We start from the raw sequence: 16019 nt of genomic DNA, 5'->3' as shown, positions 1-16019 counted from the left end.
AAGGTCATGTTGTGTGTGACATCTTGCTGAGTCATCAATTCTGGTGTTTTGTTGTTCTCAAGATATTGTTACTTCTACTTATTCTGGTGTGGATCAACGAGATGGAGTGTAACAAAACTCTTGCCACGTAGGTTCTGTTGCTTGTTTGAGTCCTTAGAAGATAGAGTCTTCAAGCTGTCATACTTTTTCTGTTACAGATTGATTACCATGGCATTTACAGCAGCCATTGGTGTGTTGTTATTATTTGTTGGCTGTGCGGTAACTTTCCCTGGAGAAAAACCAGGCCTTCTCGGCTACAATTGGTGGGGAGTATTCATGAGTAAGTTTGTTAGTGCGGTTGACAATTTTGAGTGACCATCACATGCTCAATCACCAATGAGCTTGTGTTCAAAAGTATATACGAGTCCATTTTGTACGACCTCCATATCTACAGCATGCAATAGAGTGTGAGTGAGTGTGAATGTTCCGTACTTTTAATGAAGGTGTATGGTTTTATGTTTATGGGTATTTACTTTTTGGCATGCTGTCATGTCACATGATTACTATGTCATTGCCCCTCACAGTACTGCTATATATGATGTCTCCAATCCCACTGGGACTCGCTCGGTGTTGTAAGAGTCGAGATGCTTTCTCCTCTGAGAGTCTCTCCATTCTGTTGGACATTAGTTATTTCCTGTCAGCATGTATAGTGGTATCAGGCTTTGGCCTACCACTGGTACTAGCAAGGCAGAGTGTGGTAGGTTTTCTTAGGGAGGTTTTTTAGAGTTCCTTTTTCGTCACCAATTACTAGCCAGTATAATATTGTACTGGAATCAGAAAGTTTTCTACCTTCATTGCCATTAACATGATCACGGTGCGACTTCATTCAATGATAATAATTCCTACTGTACTTATAGCACATTAACCCTGTCACAGTTTTGCCCCACTATTCATGTTATCAGTATAATTGCTATATCGAATGTTTTCCTTTTCAGATACAACCGGCAGCTGGAGCAATGATAGCAGGTGCCAACATCTTTGCCTTCGGAACTGTTTACTCATACTTCGTGTTCTTTGGCCATGAAGATGAGTGGGACTGGTCAAGTGGAAACTTTTAATCAGTTCTCTTGCATGTGTCTGTTCTGTTCTGTTTCGACAACTTTTATCTCATCATTGATATACTAGTCTATAAGTACTTAGACGTGTTGGTATGATAATTATTAGGAAAACGATTTTAGACTCGATTCATAGGTTGATGCCAGAGAAAGTGGGCGTAGCTGGGAAAGTGGGAGTAGCTAGTCTTAGTTCTCTGCAAGATTTAACCAATTCTATGTGTGACTTAGGGTGCTGTATAATGGAGAGAAGAAAAGCGCCTTTGAGATATTTAGCACTGGTACTGTTTTGCTTATTTGCAGCTGCAATAGTTGTGAGAGGTAAGAAAATAATATTGCTGTTTTTTGCATACATAAACTAAAAGGGGGAGGGTCTCAAACATTTGCCCTAAGATTGAGGCATCTGCGGTAATTAGAGGGCCAAGGAGTGTCTATATACCTATCCACTAAGCCATCTCCTCACCTACTTGTATGGGTACAGCACAGCAGTGATTGACTGCATACTGGTGGTGTCATAGTATTCCTCAGTATTCCTCACCAAGGAGCTCGTTCACCTTGCTGCAATAGCCTTAGCTTGTAAAGTAGATGTATTACTTCTTGCAACATGGCAACAGTCGTGCAGATATTCCAAATTATGTTGGTCCTTCCACAGGTCAAGTTCAAGCAGCTGACGACCTCTCTTGTGGAGATGCTGGGTTCACTGGTTGCTGTTTTTTTAACGGCTGTCAATTAGCTTCGGGATGTTCATGTGACCACCAATGCTACTCTAGGGGTGACTGCTGTATTGATATCGCCGACACATGTTCAGGTGAGCAAGCTTCGGTGATCACTAGAAGCTTTTGAGTAGCATAATGAGTACCAGTAGCTAAAGTTACAACTCATAATTATAGCATAGATCTGCAAGTTAATTGTGCTTTAAGTTACTATATATATGGGTGACCTGTTCATGGTCACTGGTCGTAGAGTCACTCAGTATGATCTACATAGACCATGCACACTTATAGTTAAAATTTTTGATTCTGACTACACAGAGTGCAGAATTTAATTGGGGGGGGGGGGGGTAGAAGACTTTATTCTTGCAACCAACTGGTGGCCTATATAATATATAGGGGTGGATCCAGGAATTTTGAAAAGGGGGGCAGTTTGAAGAAAATGTTTACTAAAAAAAAGGTCAACAGTTTTTTTAAAGCCCAATCAGTGTAGCTTTTCTGATCATGGATTGATTGATGGCAGTATGACACATACATAGTAGCAGGAGATAGCAGAAATGGATGAAATCATCTTGCTCTTCAGCTTCAAAAGTCTACAACTAGAGATTGTCTGCTATTCTGCATGATTGCTGCTCCTGGCTGCTCTAAGCCACACCCACTTCGTGAGCTAGTTTTATTCGAGCTGGTCAGAAAGGGGGGGGCACATGCCCCTTGTGCCCTGCACTGGATCCGCCACTGATATAGTATACTGGTGACGCTCCAATCATAAATATTTCGCCTTAGTTTATTGAATTGCAAATCACTTTCTTAATTGCCTAGTTTGCTTCTATATCACTTTAATTAATGACAGCCATGGCAATGCATGCACATTGGGTGGTCATGTCCATGAATGTGGTTATAGTTTCTGTGTATATATTCATTCCTGTTTTGGGTGGCATTTGAAATGTTGCACTAATAAAAAATTCATACTAAATAGTTTCAAACAAGTAGAAGGAATTTACCATAATTTTTATCTAGCACAAATTTTCAAGGCACATATATATAATGTTTGCAGTTTTCGTGGATTAACCTGAACCTCAAAATTATGCGACTTGGAATTTAAAATCATGTATACTTCCGGTATAGTGTAAGGGGCTATCCTCGAAAATAAAATCCGGTCTTCGAAAATTTGGCGCTATGCAGTACATTGTAACTGTGCTGCTCTAACCATGTCATGTTGTAGCTGACTCTGTGGCACAATTAATGTAGCCCATGTGACTCCAGATCAGAAGGTTGTGTGTTTGAATCACGTTCCTCATTATTTTCGTGATACCATTGCAATGGAAACCACCTAAGAAGCTGTAATGTATATGTAGCAGGATTGAGTTTTGTGTTCCTAGTTTATACCATCTATAATATGTTCCCACACAGATGCATGCTTTGAAGGTCCTTGCATAAATGGTAACTGCACTCACGGTGTATTCACATTCATGTGCGATTGCCCTGCTGGGTACACTGGACGTCAGTGTCAGACAAACATTGATGATTGTGCTGGTCAACCATGTGTTAATGGAACTTGTAATGATCTTGTGAATGGTTATACTTGCTCATGCTTGGAAGGTCATACTGGTGAAAATTGTGACATTAATATCAACGATTGCTCATCAGTGGTTTGCCAAAACAATGGTAGCTGTGTGGATGAGCTCAATAGCTTCAGATGCGAATGTGTTCAAGGATTTGCAGGAATACTTTGTGAATTTCAAACCGAATGCACACCTGAAGAAGATAGCTGCTTAAACAATGGAATATGCAGAGTAATCACGGCTAATAGTACACGTTTGCTCAGTTGTGACTGCCCTGCTGGTTTTACTGGGTCTCAGTGTGAGATTGAGATTGATGAATGCATGGGCTTCCCTTGCTTCAATAATGGTACTTGTGTAGACATGATAAACAGTTTTGCTTGTGAGTGTCTCCCAGGCTACTCCGGGGATAGATGTGAGACTGATATCGATCTGTGTGCTCTTAATCCATGTGAGAACAATGCTTTATGTGTTGAGCAGAGTAATGGGCAGAGGCGGTGTTTTTGTCGAAATGGTTTTACCGGTGACATCTGCCAACGAAACATTGATGATTGTGCCTCTGTTGATTGTGAAAATGATGGGGTGTGTATTGATGGCATTGCTGAATTCATATGTGAGTGTACAACTACTTTTATGGGCCAATTTTGTTCCATACCCAGCACTTCTCATCCTTGTTTCCTTGAGCCCTGTGCTAATAACGGTACGTGCTTGCTTTTATCTAACACTGACTATGAATGTGTTTGTCATGATCGTTTCACTGGTGGAAACTGCACCGTTGAGTTACAACCCTGTGATTTGCAGCCCTGTCAGAACAATGCTACTTGTATCAACAGTGGTAGTAGTAGCTATGAGTGTGTGTGTCCACCTGGAATAACTGGAATCACGTGTGATGTAGAGATAAACGAATGTGAACCAAATATGTGCTTGAATGGAGCGACCTGCGTTGATGAATTGAACTCTTACTCTTGCAACTGTCGAGAAGGCTTCTCTGGGAGAGACTGTGAGATGAATATCGATGATTGTGTCCCATCTCCCTGCCAGAATAACGCTACTTGTACTGACTTAGTAGCGGCATACAGTTGTGAGTGTAAAGCTGGGTTTTCTGGTATGAATTGTGAAACAAACATCAATGATTGTGAGCCAAATCCGTGCAGTAATCAAGGAATATGTGTTGATGGTGTTGACTCTTTTACATGCATTTGTGATCTCGGTCTAACTGGGGAAATTTGTGATATCAATATTCCCGACTGTATTGGTGAGCCGTGTGCTAACAACGGTACTTGTGTCGACAATATTGGAAGCTTTGATTGTATGTGTGCTACAGGTTTCACAGGTGTGCAATGTGGGATCAATATCGATGATTGTCAGGATGCACCATGCTTCGGGCTTGCAGTTTGCATTGACGGAACAAACAATTTTAACTGTATGTGCCCATTTGCTTTTACTGGAGAACTTTGTGACATTGAAATCGATTTCTGTGATGCTTCCCCTTGTTTGAATAATGGTATGTGTACCAATAGTATCGATGGAGCCAGCTGTACTTGTTTCGAACCTTTTACTGGTCAGCTATGTGAAGTTGAAGTAGGAGCTTGCGACAGTGATCCTTGCTTCAACAATGCCACATGTGTGGAGACAGACGGAGGTTTTATGTGTGAGTGCGAATTCGGCTATACTGGATTCTTATGTGAATTGGAGATTGACTTCTGTCAGAGAGAACCCTGCTTTAACAATGGCACGTGCATCAGTATGCCACGTGATTATAGATGTGAATGTGTGCGTGGTTTCACAGGAACAAATTGCAGTACCAACATCGATGAATGCTCTTCACTACCCTGCCTAAACGATGGAATATGTATTGATTTGATCGATGGCTATGAATGCATGTGCCCTAATGGATTTAGCGGCACAGAGTGCCAAATAAACGTCAATGATTGCTTACCTTCACCTTGCATGAATAATGGAACTTGTGTAGATCTAGTTGCTGACTATCGATGTGATTGCGAAGTAGGATATGATGGCAAGAACTGTGGGATTGATGTCAATTTGTGCGACCCCCAACCTTGCGTGAATGATGCCACTTGCACTCAGAATTTGACTATCGGTATGGTGGAGTGTGAATGCTTGCCTGGGTTTGAGGGGATCATGTGTGAGGGTGACATAAATGAATGCAATAGCAACCCTTGTCAAAATGGAGGCTCATGTAATAACTCCATTGGTAGTTTCTCTTGCTCGTGTTCTGACGGTTTCACTGGGATTAACTGTGAATTCAATAGCTTTGATGACTGTAATCCTTCTCTTTGCTTCAATGGTGCCACTTGTGTAGACTTTGGACCAGATTTCAGATGTGAGTGCTCTCCGGGCTTCACTGGAGTCCTTTGTGATCTACCAACAAATGAATGCCTTGAGAATCCATGTATGAATGGTGGTCTATGTGTGGATGCTTTTCTCAACTTCACTTGCAATTGCGGCAATGATTTCACCGGTCGTCTTTGTGATGTTAATCTAAACCCATGCTTTTCTTCACCATGCTTAAATGATGCTAGTTGTATAAATGGTCCATCTGGATCTGAAACGTTTGAGTGTCAGTGTGCAGCTGGTTTTACTGGAGACAATTGCGCTGTGAACATTAATGACTGTGAGCCTAATCAATGCCAAAATGGGGCAACATGTGACGATGGTATTGCGACATTCATTTGTAACTGTGCTCCTGGTTTTGCTGGTGATCTTTGTGAAATCAATGAATTTGATGATTGTAGTTTTGATATTTGCCTCAATGGAGGCAACTGCATCGACATTGGCAACGATTTCAGGTGCGAGTGTGCCCCAGGTTTCACAGGTCAAGTGTGTGAGTTTGGTACAAATGAGTGCTTAGATAGTCCTTGCTTCAATGGAGGCACCTGTCGTGACTTGGTGGCTGACTACATGTGCATTTGCTCTGAAGGATTCAGTGGAGAAGCATGTCAAATCGACATAGATGACTGTGTGGGAGTTGACTGTAACAATGGTACTTGCATTGATGAAGTGGCCTCATTCTTTTGTGTGTGTAGTCCTGGCTTCACTGGTGATTTCTGTGACATTGATATCAACGAGTGCGCTAATATCACTTGTCTCAACGATGGAGTATGCCAAGATCTAATTAACTCATTCGTCTGCAACTGTCCAATTGGATTCACCGGAGAGTTCTGTGGAGTGAATATCGACGACTGTGTTGAAATCAACTGTAATAATGGCCAGTGTGTAGATGAAGTGGCTAATTTCACGTGCCAATGTGAGATGGGATACATGGGATTGTTCTGTGATCAGATGATCGATGACTGTATTGGAGCCCCATGCATGAATAATGCTACTTGTAACGATCGTCTGAACAACTTCACGTGTTCTTGTGTCGATGGTTTTGAAGGTCGTTTCTGTGAAATCAATACTGACGAATGCGAAGGTATTGATTGTCTCAATGGGGGCACGTGCTTTGACCAAGTGAATGCGTTCGAATGTGCCTGCTCAAATGGCTACACTGGGACATTTTGTGAAACCAACATAGATGATTGTGTGGGTGTTGACTGTAACAATGGCACTTGCATTGATGAAGTGGCCTCTTTCATTTGTTTCTGTAGCCCTGGCTTCACTGGTGATTTCTGTGACATTGATATTAACGAGTGTGCTAACATCACTTGTCTAAACGATGGAGTATGCCAAGATCAAATTAACTCATTCCTATGCAACTGTTCAATTGGATTCACCGGAGAGTTCTGTGGAGTGAATATCGACGACTGTGTTGGAATCAACTGTAATAATGGCCAGTGTGTAGATGAAGTGGCTAATTTCACATGCCAATGTGAGATGGGATACATGGGATTGTTCTGTGATCAGATGATCGATGACTGTATTGGAGCCCCATGCATGAATAATGCTACTTGTAACGATCGTCTGAACAACTTCACGTGTTCTTGTGTCGATGGTTTTGAAGGTCGTTTCTGTGAAATCAATATTGACGAATGCGAAGGTATTGATTGTCTCAATGGGGGCACGTGCTTTGATCAAGTGAATGCGTTCGAATGTGCCTGCTCAAATGGTTACACTGGGACATTTTGTGAAACCGACATAGATGATTGTGTGGGTGTTGACTGTAACAATGGCACTTGCATTGATGAAGTGGCCTCTTTCATTTGTTCCTGTAGCCCTGGCTTCACTGGTGATTTCTGTGACATTGATATCAACGAGTGTGCTAACATCACTTGTCTAAACGATGGAGTCTGCCAAGATCAAATTAACTCATTCCTATGCAACTGTTCAATTGGATTCACCGGAGAGTTCTGTGGAGTGAATATTGACGACTGTGTTGGAATCAACTGTAATAATGGCCAGTGTGTGGATGGAGTGGCTAATTTCACGTGCCAATGTGAGATGGGATACATGGGATTGTTCTGTGATCAGATGATCGATGACTGTATTGGAGCTCCATGCATGAATAATGCTACTTGTAACGATCGTCTGAACAACTTCACGTGTTCTTGTGTCGATGGTTTTGAAGGTCGTTTCTGTGAAATCAATATTGACGAATGCGAAGGTATTGCTTGTCTCAATGGGGGCACGTGCTTTGACCAAGTGAATGCGTTCGAATGTGCCTGCTCAAATGGCTACACCGGGAGATTTTGTGAAACCAACATAGATGATTGTGTGGGTGTTGACTGTAACAATGGCACTTGCATTGATGAAGTTGCCTCTTTCATTTGTTCCTGTAGCCCTGGCTTCACTGGTGATTTCTGTGACATCGATATCAACGAGTGTGCTAACATCACTTGTCTAAACGATGGAGTATGCCAAGATCAAATTAACTCATTCCTATGCAACTGTTCAATTGGATTCACCGGAGAGTTCTGTGGAGTGAATATCGACGACTGTGTTGGAATCAACTGTAATAATGGCCAGTGTGTAGATGAAGTGGCTAATTTCACATGCCAATGTGAGATGGGATACATGGGATTGTTCTGTGATCAGATGATCGATGACTGTATTGGAGCCCCATGCATGAATAATGCTACTTGTAACGATCGTCTGAACAACTTCACGTGTTCTTGTGTCGATGGTTTTGAAGGTCGTTTCTGTGAAATCAATATTGACGAATGCGAAGGTATTGATTGTCTCAATGGGGGCACGTGCTTTGATCAAGTGAATGCGTTCGAATGTGCCTGCTCAAATGGTTACACTGGGACATTTTGTGAAACCGACATAGATGATTGTGTGGGTGTTGACTGTAACAATGGCACTTGCATTGATGAAGTGGCCTCTTTCATTTGTTCCTGTAGCCCTGGCTTCACTGGTGATTTCTGTGACATTGATATCAACGAGTGTGCTAACATCACTTGTCTAAACGATGGAGTATGCCAAGATCAAATTAACTCATTCCTATGCAACTGTTCAATTGGATTCACCGGAGAGTTCTGTGGAGTGAATATCGACGACTGTGTTGGAATCAACTGTAATAATGGCCAGTGTGTGGATGGAGTGGCTAATTTCACATGCCAATGTGAGATGGGATACATGGGATTGTTCTGTGATCAGATGATCGATGACTGTATTGGAGCCCCATGCATGAATAATGCTACTTGTAACGATCGTCTGAACAACTTCACGTGTTCTTGTGTCGATGGTTTTGAAGGTCGTTTCTGTGAAATCAATATTGACGAATGCGAAGGTATTGCTTGTCTCAATGGAGGCACGTGCTTTGATCAAGTGAATGCGTTCGAATGTACCTGCTCAAATGGCTACATCGGGACATTTTGTGAAACCGACATAGATGATTGTGTGGGTGTTGACTGTAACAATGGCATTTGTATTGATGAAGTAGCCTCGTTCCTTTGTTCCTGTAATTCAGGCTTCACTGGTGATTACTGTGAGATTGATATCAATGAGTGTACTAACATCACTTGTCTAAACGATGGAATCTGCCAAGATCTAATTAACTCATTTGTCTGCAACTGTCAAGCTGGATTCACCGGAGAGTTCTGTGGAGTGAATATTGACGACTGTGTTGAAATCAACTGTAACAATGGCCAGTGTGTGGATGGAGTGGCTAATTTCACGTGCCAATGTGAGATGGGATACATGGGATTGTTCTGTGATCAGATGATTGATGACTGTATTGGAGCTCCATGCATGAATAATGCTACTTGTATTGATCGTCTGAACAACTTCAGTTGCAGCTGCAGTCCACTATACACTGGAAACTTTTGTGAAATGGAAATTGATGTGTGTGCTTCTGAAATGCCATGTGAAAACAATGGCGTATGTACACCGCTTGTAACTGATGGATTCCCTTCTTTTGAGTGTTCCTGCATCGGTCCTTTTACTGGAGATCGTTGTGCAGTGTTTGACCCCTGTGTTGAGGAACCTTGCCTTAACAATGGTGTATGTATTTTTGGAGAGTTCGATGAGAGCTATAGATGCAATTGTTCTTCACCTTATACTAGTACCGATTGTGAAGTTATCGATGCTTGCATGGCATACAGCCCTTGTTTGAATGGAGCCACCTGTACAATTATATTGCCTTCACCTAGCAGCAGTTTAACAAGGGAAACAGTTAATTCTACGTTCCAGTGCACATGTGCTGATGGATTCACTGGCATAAACTGTGAAACAATCATTACGCCTTGCTTTTTTGTGCCTTGTTTGAACAATGGTGTTTGTAATGTTGACGCCTCCTCTGAGTTTGGTTATACTTGCAACTGCCCAGTAGGATTTCAAGGACAGAATTGCGATCAAGGTAATGTTTGTGTACAGGGAAACTTGTTTACATGTTTTGGGCCCACCCCTTTTGGGGTTAGATCTAGTGTTATTCATATACTGCGTAAGCTGTATATCTATTGAGTGCACAATTTGATCATGTATTTATTCCATACAGATATTGTTGTACCAGCATTTTCTGGACAGTCATTCTTCTCCACCAACTTTCCCAATGTGGCAATTCTTTCCATTTCCCTGTCATTACGCACGACTACACACGATGCTCTAGTTGTCTTTGTTCCTGGCGAGAATGACTCCTACATCACCCTCAGAGTAACCGAGTCTGGAAATCTAGCACTGGACTATAGAGTTGGAACCAGTGGTACAATAACTGTCACTGCACCTCTGTACTACGTAGCTGATGCTCAGTGGCATTCCATCAACATAGTTGCAGCGGATTCTCTTTCTTTATCTATTGACAACCGAGTCAGCTACTCTATGCCCATACCTAGCCGGTTCAATGATAGCTCTGTTTTGTATGTGGGCGGTTTTGGAGACTCATCCGTCCCATTGGAAATTCAATTGATCCCTGGTCTCGTTGGTTGTATAGATCGTCTCTTGATTAACAGTCAGCCATTCCAAAATAATTTCGTGAATGGAGTGGGTATTGCAGAATGCATGATGGGTGCTTGTACTAGTACAGCTTGTTCGGACAATGGGGTGTGTATGGAGGAACCTACTGCTATGCAAGGTTACAAGTGTGAATGTAACCTCCAATACATTGGAGCTGATTGCAATCAAGGTAAGCCATTTTATATAAATAGTTACTGTAGACTTACATGACCCACCCACGCTACTATACACCGCGCATGATTATAACCGGTACATGGTTTATGTAGAATCTCAATGTGTAAAACATTCTACTGTTAAGTTTGTACCCTTCTTAGCCAACCTTTCTCCTTCTCTTTCAAAGGGTCAGTTTACCCATAGATAATAGAGCAATACATACCTTATGTGTATGGTAGCGTGGGTGGGTCATGCAAGTCTATGGTTTACCATAGTTAATTAGTCTTGGCCTGGCCCTAACACACTCCACATTAGCTTGACTTTCATAAATTGTGTTAATGGTAAAATTTACATTTTGATTTGCAGAAGTAAATGTCCTGGTACCATCATTCAATGGCCAATCATACCTGCGCCATTCTATTCCTGACGGCTTTAATCTTGATCTTTCTGTTGACGTGACGATTCTCACCAACCAGTCTGAAGGTCTCCTCCTATACGCAATTGGTTCAACATCAGACTACTTATCTCTCGTTATTGCCAATGGATTTCCTTCACTTCGTCTTTCACTCAATTCGCAAATGATTGTTTTAACAAGTAGTATCAGAGTGGATAATGATGTTTGGCACACAGTGAGTGTGTCTAGAGTTGGAAGTGATGTATACTTGATGGTTGATGACACTGTTGACATGTTGGTAGCACAGGATATTTCGTTTGATGCTCTTACGCCTCTACATGTTGGAGGGGTGCCTTTTTTCTCGCAGTCTGTCCAAGAAGCTTCGCTACAGACAGTCGGTTTTAGTGGATGCATTCGTGATTTCCAAATACAAAGAATGCGTGTGGACATCGTGAATAACGCTCTCTCTGGAGTCACCATCTCTCAGTGCTCAGAGCCAGTGTGCTCGTATGTCATGTGTCAGAATGGAGCCACGTGTGTCAACATGACAGTTTCACCAGGATTCATGTGCTCATGTCAGTCTGGATACACAGGAGAGTTCTGTGAGACTCTTATTCCGCTATGCATCCCTAATCCTTGCAATGGAGGACTGTGTAGCCAGGAAGGTGTCACGTTTAGTTGTCTGTGCCCACTTGAAACAGGAGGCAGGACTTGTGACCAAGGTAGGGTTTTACACATCAGTATATTTCGTATTCTTCAATGAGCATGCATAATTATAGCTATTTCATTGTGTGCTGTAATGCTTGATTGTGCTGTAATTTAATCAATACTTTGCAGATGTTCAAATCACTGTCCCGGAGTTCAGTGGAAACTCGTATATTGCTTATCCGTCTCTCACACCAGAAGAGCTGTTCCCTCAGTTAACCATTCGTCTACGTCTCTATCCCACATCTGAGAACGGGCTCGTTTTGTTCACAAGTCGTTCAGATTTAGATTTTGGAGATTATTTATCGCTCTCAATGATTGATAGTTACTTACAGCTCTCATATGCAATTGCATCCAGAACCAATGCTCTTAAAAGCAGTGTTACGCTTGATCTAAATGCTTGGTACTTCGTTATGATTACTCTTACAGGAGTGAATGCCACTCTTTCAGTCGATGGGCAGGATGCCAGTATTCTAATAGCTAATTCTCCATTCACAGTGCTTGATGTACGCAGTAATTTGTTTGTAGGTGGCTACTCAAGTCATGTCCAAATCTCTTCACTCACTGGCACATCAGAAGGTTTTTATGGAAGTGTCAGCCACTTTGAGATTAATGGCAGAATGTTAGACCTAATTATCGATGCAGACTTTGGATTCGGAGTAACAGAATCAAATGTGAGCACATGTGCTGGCAATCCATGCTCGAATGGTGGGGAGTGTGTGCCATTTGGTCCAAGCTTTGTATGTAATTGTCCGGTTGGGTTCACTGGCCTCCTATGTGGTTCAATGTCAGATCCTTGTGAAACTGGGACTACCTTGTGTGCGGATGGGTCCACTTGTCAATCTAGCAATGATGGACTCAGTTTTGCCTGTATATGTCCACTGGGTAGAGGAGGAAACTTATGTGATCAAGGTGAGCTACATTACAGTTAATAGTAGACATTTATTTTTAGTGCCATAGCATCTTTTTGATACATTTCTTTCGTTTCCATTGCAGACCTGTCAATAGCAATCCCTTCGTTCAATGTGTCATCGTATATTGAGTACCCTGTCACCTTTGTTGACGCCAGCCTGACATCTATTCAGATCACTTTTAACCCCTCCTCACCTCATGGACTTCTATTATACTTTGGAGACCACACACAACAACGAGACTTCCTCTCTTTAACTCTTATTAACAGTCGTGTCCAGTTTCGTTACGATCTTGGCTCGGGAGTAGCCCTAATAACTAGTCCAGTTCTAGCCCTCAATAGCTGGCACACTGTCTATGCAAGACGAGATGGAATCTCAGGATCACTAAGAGTTGATAATGGAGATGTTATTACTGGATCGTCTCCGGGTTCTTTGCAGCAGCTTCCTGTCTTTGGTAATATCCGTCTCGGTGGGGTACTGGATACCAGTGTGTTGTCTCCTCATGTGGGTACTGAGATAGGTTATCAAGGATGTGTTGAGTCATTGAAGGTATGGGGACACAAGCCAACATTTAATGCATCTCAACATGCTGTATATACTCCGCTGTTTGCAGTTTCATAACATAATACTATACACTGTATGCATGCACACAGTATATCAAGTGCACTTTAGGGCCGTATCTAATTTAGTAACAGGGTGCCTGCCAAGATTAATTAGCTCACCTCAAAAATACCATTACCCTTCTTGTCTCAAAATATTTCCTCACCCAAACTTTGGTTGCTAAGAAACTACCATGCATTCTCATGTACCATGTATCTTCATTTCTTATGTTTAGGTTGACAATCAGCGATTGAACCTGTTGGACTTTGCCATTGCCGGTAGAGCAGTTACAGAATGTACTACCGATATGTGCTCTGTCAACCCATGTACCAATAGTGGAACATGTTTGAATCAGGTGTTGACCTTTAGGTGTGTGTGCCCATTGGAATTTACCGGAGACATCTGTGACACCGGTAAGAAAACTCAAAATGTGTACCATAATTATAATTAGACTATGTGCAGGATCCATTAAACATGTCAAAATAATTATTCCTACAGCAAATGACGTTATGGTTCCAAATCTCAACGGACAAACTAGTTACCTTTCGTATCCTACCATCATCAATGCTTTTGCTGTGACAAGCATTTATATTGAAATCAGACCGTACTCTCCAGATGGCTTGCTCCTGTACAATGGTCAGGCGTCTGGTATTGACTACATAGCTCTAGTGCTTAGGAATGGCTTTGTTGAACTCTGGTTTGATTTCGGACAAGGACCAACCACCATTGTTAGCAGTACTTCCATCTCACTAGAACAATGGCACAGTGTACGAGTATTGCGTGAAGGGAGAAGAGGAGTACTAACAGTTGACAGTGATGCTCCTGTTGAAGGAACTTCTCAAAACACATTCTCTGGCCTGCAGCTTGACACAAGTCTGTTCATTGGTGGAACTCCATACTTTACTGGTCTACCATCTGAGCTAAATATTCGCACAGCGTTGAATGGTTGTGTTAGACAGCTCAGTACACGAGAGGATAACACACCTACTGATCTGCTGCTGGATGCAATTGCTGGTGCTGATGTTGGTGAATGTCCAGGACTAACACCTTGCGAGACCTCTCAATGCCAGAATGGTGGTGTGTGTATGAATATAGCTGATAGCTTTGCGTGTGAGTGCCCCTCAGAATATTCAGGAAGGTTCTGTGAGACTAGGGTTTGTCTATCAAGTGATCCTTGTCAGAACAATGGTGTCTGCTCAATTCAAAGTGCTTCCAATGGGAGTTTAGTGCCAACTTGTGCCTGTTCGCTACCATATGGTGGAGTCTACTGCACAGAAAGGCAATCGTTTGATAATGCGTTTGTATCTGCTACTGGATACTTGGAGTATGGAATTGACAGTCTTTCTGCTGGTGTTGTTCAATCGTAAGTTCCAGTGCGCATTATCGCTCTCACTATAACCATAATTGTTTTTGTAGGTTTCTTGTGACAACTGCGGTACAACTCAACATTACTATGTCATCTACCTCTGGTGATGGTCTCATCTTCTTTATGGGAGCACGAGTAAGTATCGGAATGCCTTAGGCTTACGTTTATATACACAGTAGTTGTAATGATTGACAATAACCACCGTTCAGGACTTCCATTAATAGCTTACAAACGTTCTATAATATACGTTCATTTGCAGGACATACCAGGTGACTATATTCTGCTAGAGCTTCAAGATCAATACCTTTACTATCGGTAAGATTCAGTCCTGACTAGAGTAATTCATGCATGTGAAATATTACCTTTGCCGGCAACGTGCAGAACACTGCTATTAAACAGTAGTGCTATTCATAATTATTGTCATGACTGCAGGTTTGAGTTGGGAAGAGGGACTCCTATCAGTGTTCGCTCTACTGAACGTCTCCAGTCTGGCAGTACGTATACTGTGTACATGGATCGCAGTAATAACCAGGGACGTCTCTTAGTGAGTGGGCAGGCAGACACCACTGGAGATGACAACTCTCGCTTCTCGCTACTAAATCTCTACACTGATGACAGATTCGTCATTTACCTAGGTACGTGACTTACAAATTCAAAACGCAATCAATTTACAGTCCAATCATGTAGCTATAATCTCACAATTGAACACTTGTTGAAGCTAGCCTTTTGAATTTTCCTGAAGCATTTCACTAGAAACAATCTTAGCGCTTGATCAAATTTTTTCTCTTCACAGGAAACAGAGGCCTTGAAAGAAGTGGAAATTTTGAGGGCTGTCTCTCAGCATTCTCCATTGGGACACTATCAAATCTACTACCAGTACAATTAGACGCTACATTACAAGGACAACTAGTCACTCCTTGCAATAGCTAGTCATAATTAACTATATGCAAAGTAACGGCATCTACGTATATAATTTATTTCGCCTTCATTTCTGTATGGATCTAGTCAGTCATAATGATTATCTTTTCACTCTACCCTACCCTTATTATAAGGCTTATAACGACACACATATTCTCCCTCTCTCTAGCTCTCTACTCTCTCTCTCTCTCTCTCTCAAAAAATACTGGAGCATGCATGCCAGTGATGTGATGGGAGTGGGAAAACATGCATGTACCCT

The 16019-nt window shown here is 42.0% G+C and overlaps 2 protein-coding genes across 2 annotated transcripts; both read left to right on the top strand.

The window, feature by feature from the left end:
- Position 1: 1 nt before the first annotated feature.
- Positions 2-1211, top strand: LOC135334689 (leptin receptor gene-related protein-like). Its single transcript, XM_064529966.1, has 4 exons — positions 2-127; positions 198-319; positions 564-736; positions 975-1211. Exons 1-4 carry the CDS (start codon positions 102-104, stop codon positions 1095-1097), a joined length of 444 nt encoding a protein of 147 aa, XP_064386036.1. The 5' UTR covers positions 2-101; the 3' UTR covers positions 1098-1211.
- On the top strand, positions 1190-15876 carry LOC135334679 (protein eyes shut homolog). Its single transcript, XM_064529955.1, has 13 exons — positions 1190-1412; positions 1744-1899; positions 3212-10120; positions 10259-10882; positions 11233-11982; positions 12098-12877; positions 12962-13425; positions 13712-13889; positions 13975-14839; positions 14893-14977; positions 15102-15157; positions 15275-15477; positions 15636-15876. The coding sequence occupies exons 1-13, from the start codon at positions 1190-1192 to the stop codon at positions 15770-15772; spliced, it is 11430 nt and encodes a 3809-aa protein (XP_064386025.1). The 3' UTR covers positions 15773-15876.
- The last annotated feature ends 143 nt before the right edge of the window (positions 15877-16019 follow it).

The sequence above is a fragment of the Halichondria panicea genome, chromosome 4, assembly GCF_963675165.1.
Source record: "Halichondria panicea chromosome 4, odHalPani1.1, whole genome shotgun sequence".
Taxonomy (NCBI): domain Eukaryota; kingdom Metazoa; phylum Porifera; class Demospongiae; order Suberitida; family Halichondriidae; genus Halichondria; species Halichondria panicea.
Note: the sequence above shows the minus strand (reverse complement) of the source record. Positions and strands in the feature narration are given on the sequence as shown.

Bases quoted from the DNA above. Each gene is read 5' to 3' on its own strand.
- LOC135334689 (XM_064529966.1), top strand. From the start codon at position 102: ATGGAGTGTAACAAAACTCTTGCCAC. The intron at 128-197 runs GTAGGTTCTGTT...TTTCTGTTACAG, and splicing joins TGTAACAAAACTCTTGCCAC to ATTGATTACCATGGCATTTA. The intron at 320-563 runs GTAAGTTTGTTA...TGCCCCTCACAG, and splicing joins TTGGTGGGGAGTATTCATGA to TACTGCTATATATGATGTCT.
- LOC135334679 (XM_064529955.1), top strand. From the start codon at position 1,190: ATGATAATTATTAGGAAAACGATTTTAGACTCGATTCATAGGTTGATG. The intron at 10,883-11,232 runs GTAAGCCATTTT...TTTGATTTGCAG, and splicing joins TGGAGCTGATTGCAATCAAG to AAGTAAATGTCCTGGTACCA. The intron at 14,978-15,101 runs GTAAGTATCGGA...GTTCATTTGCAG, and splicing joins TCTTCTTTATGGGAGCACGA to GACATACCAGGTGACTATAT.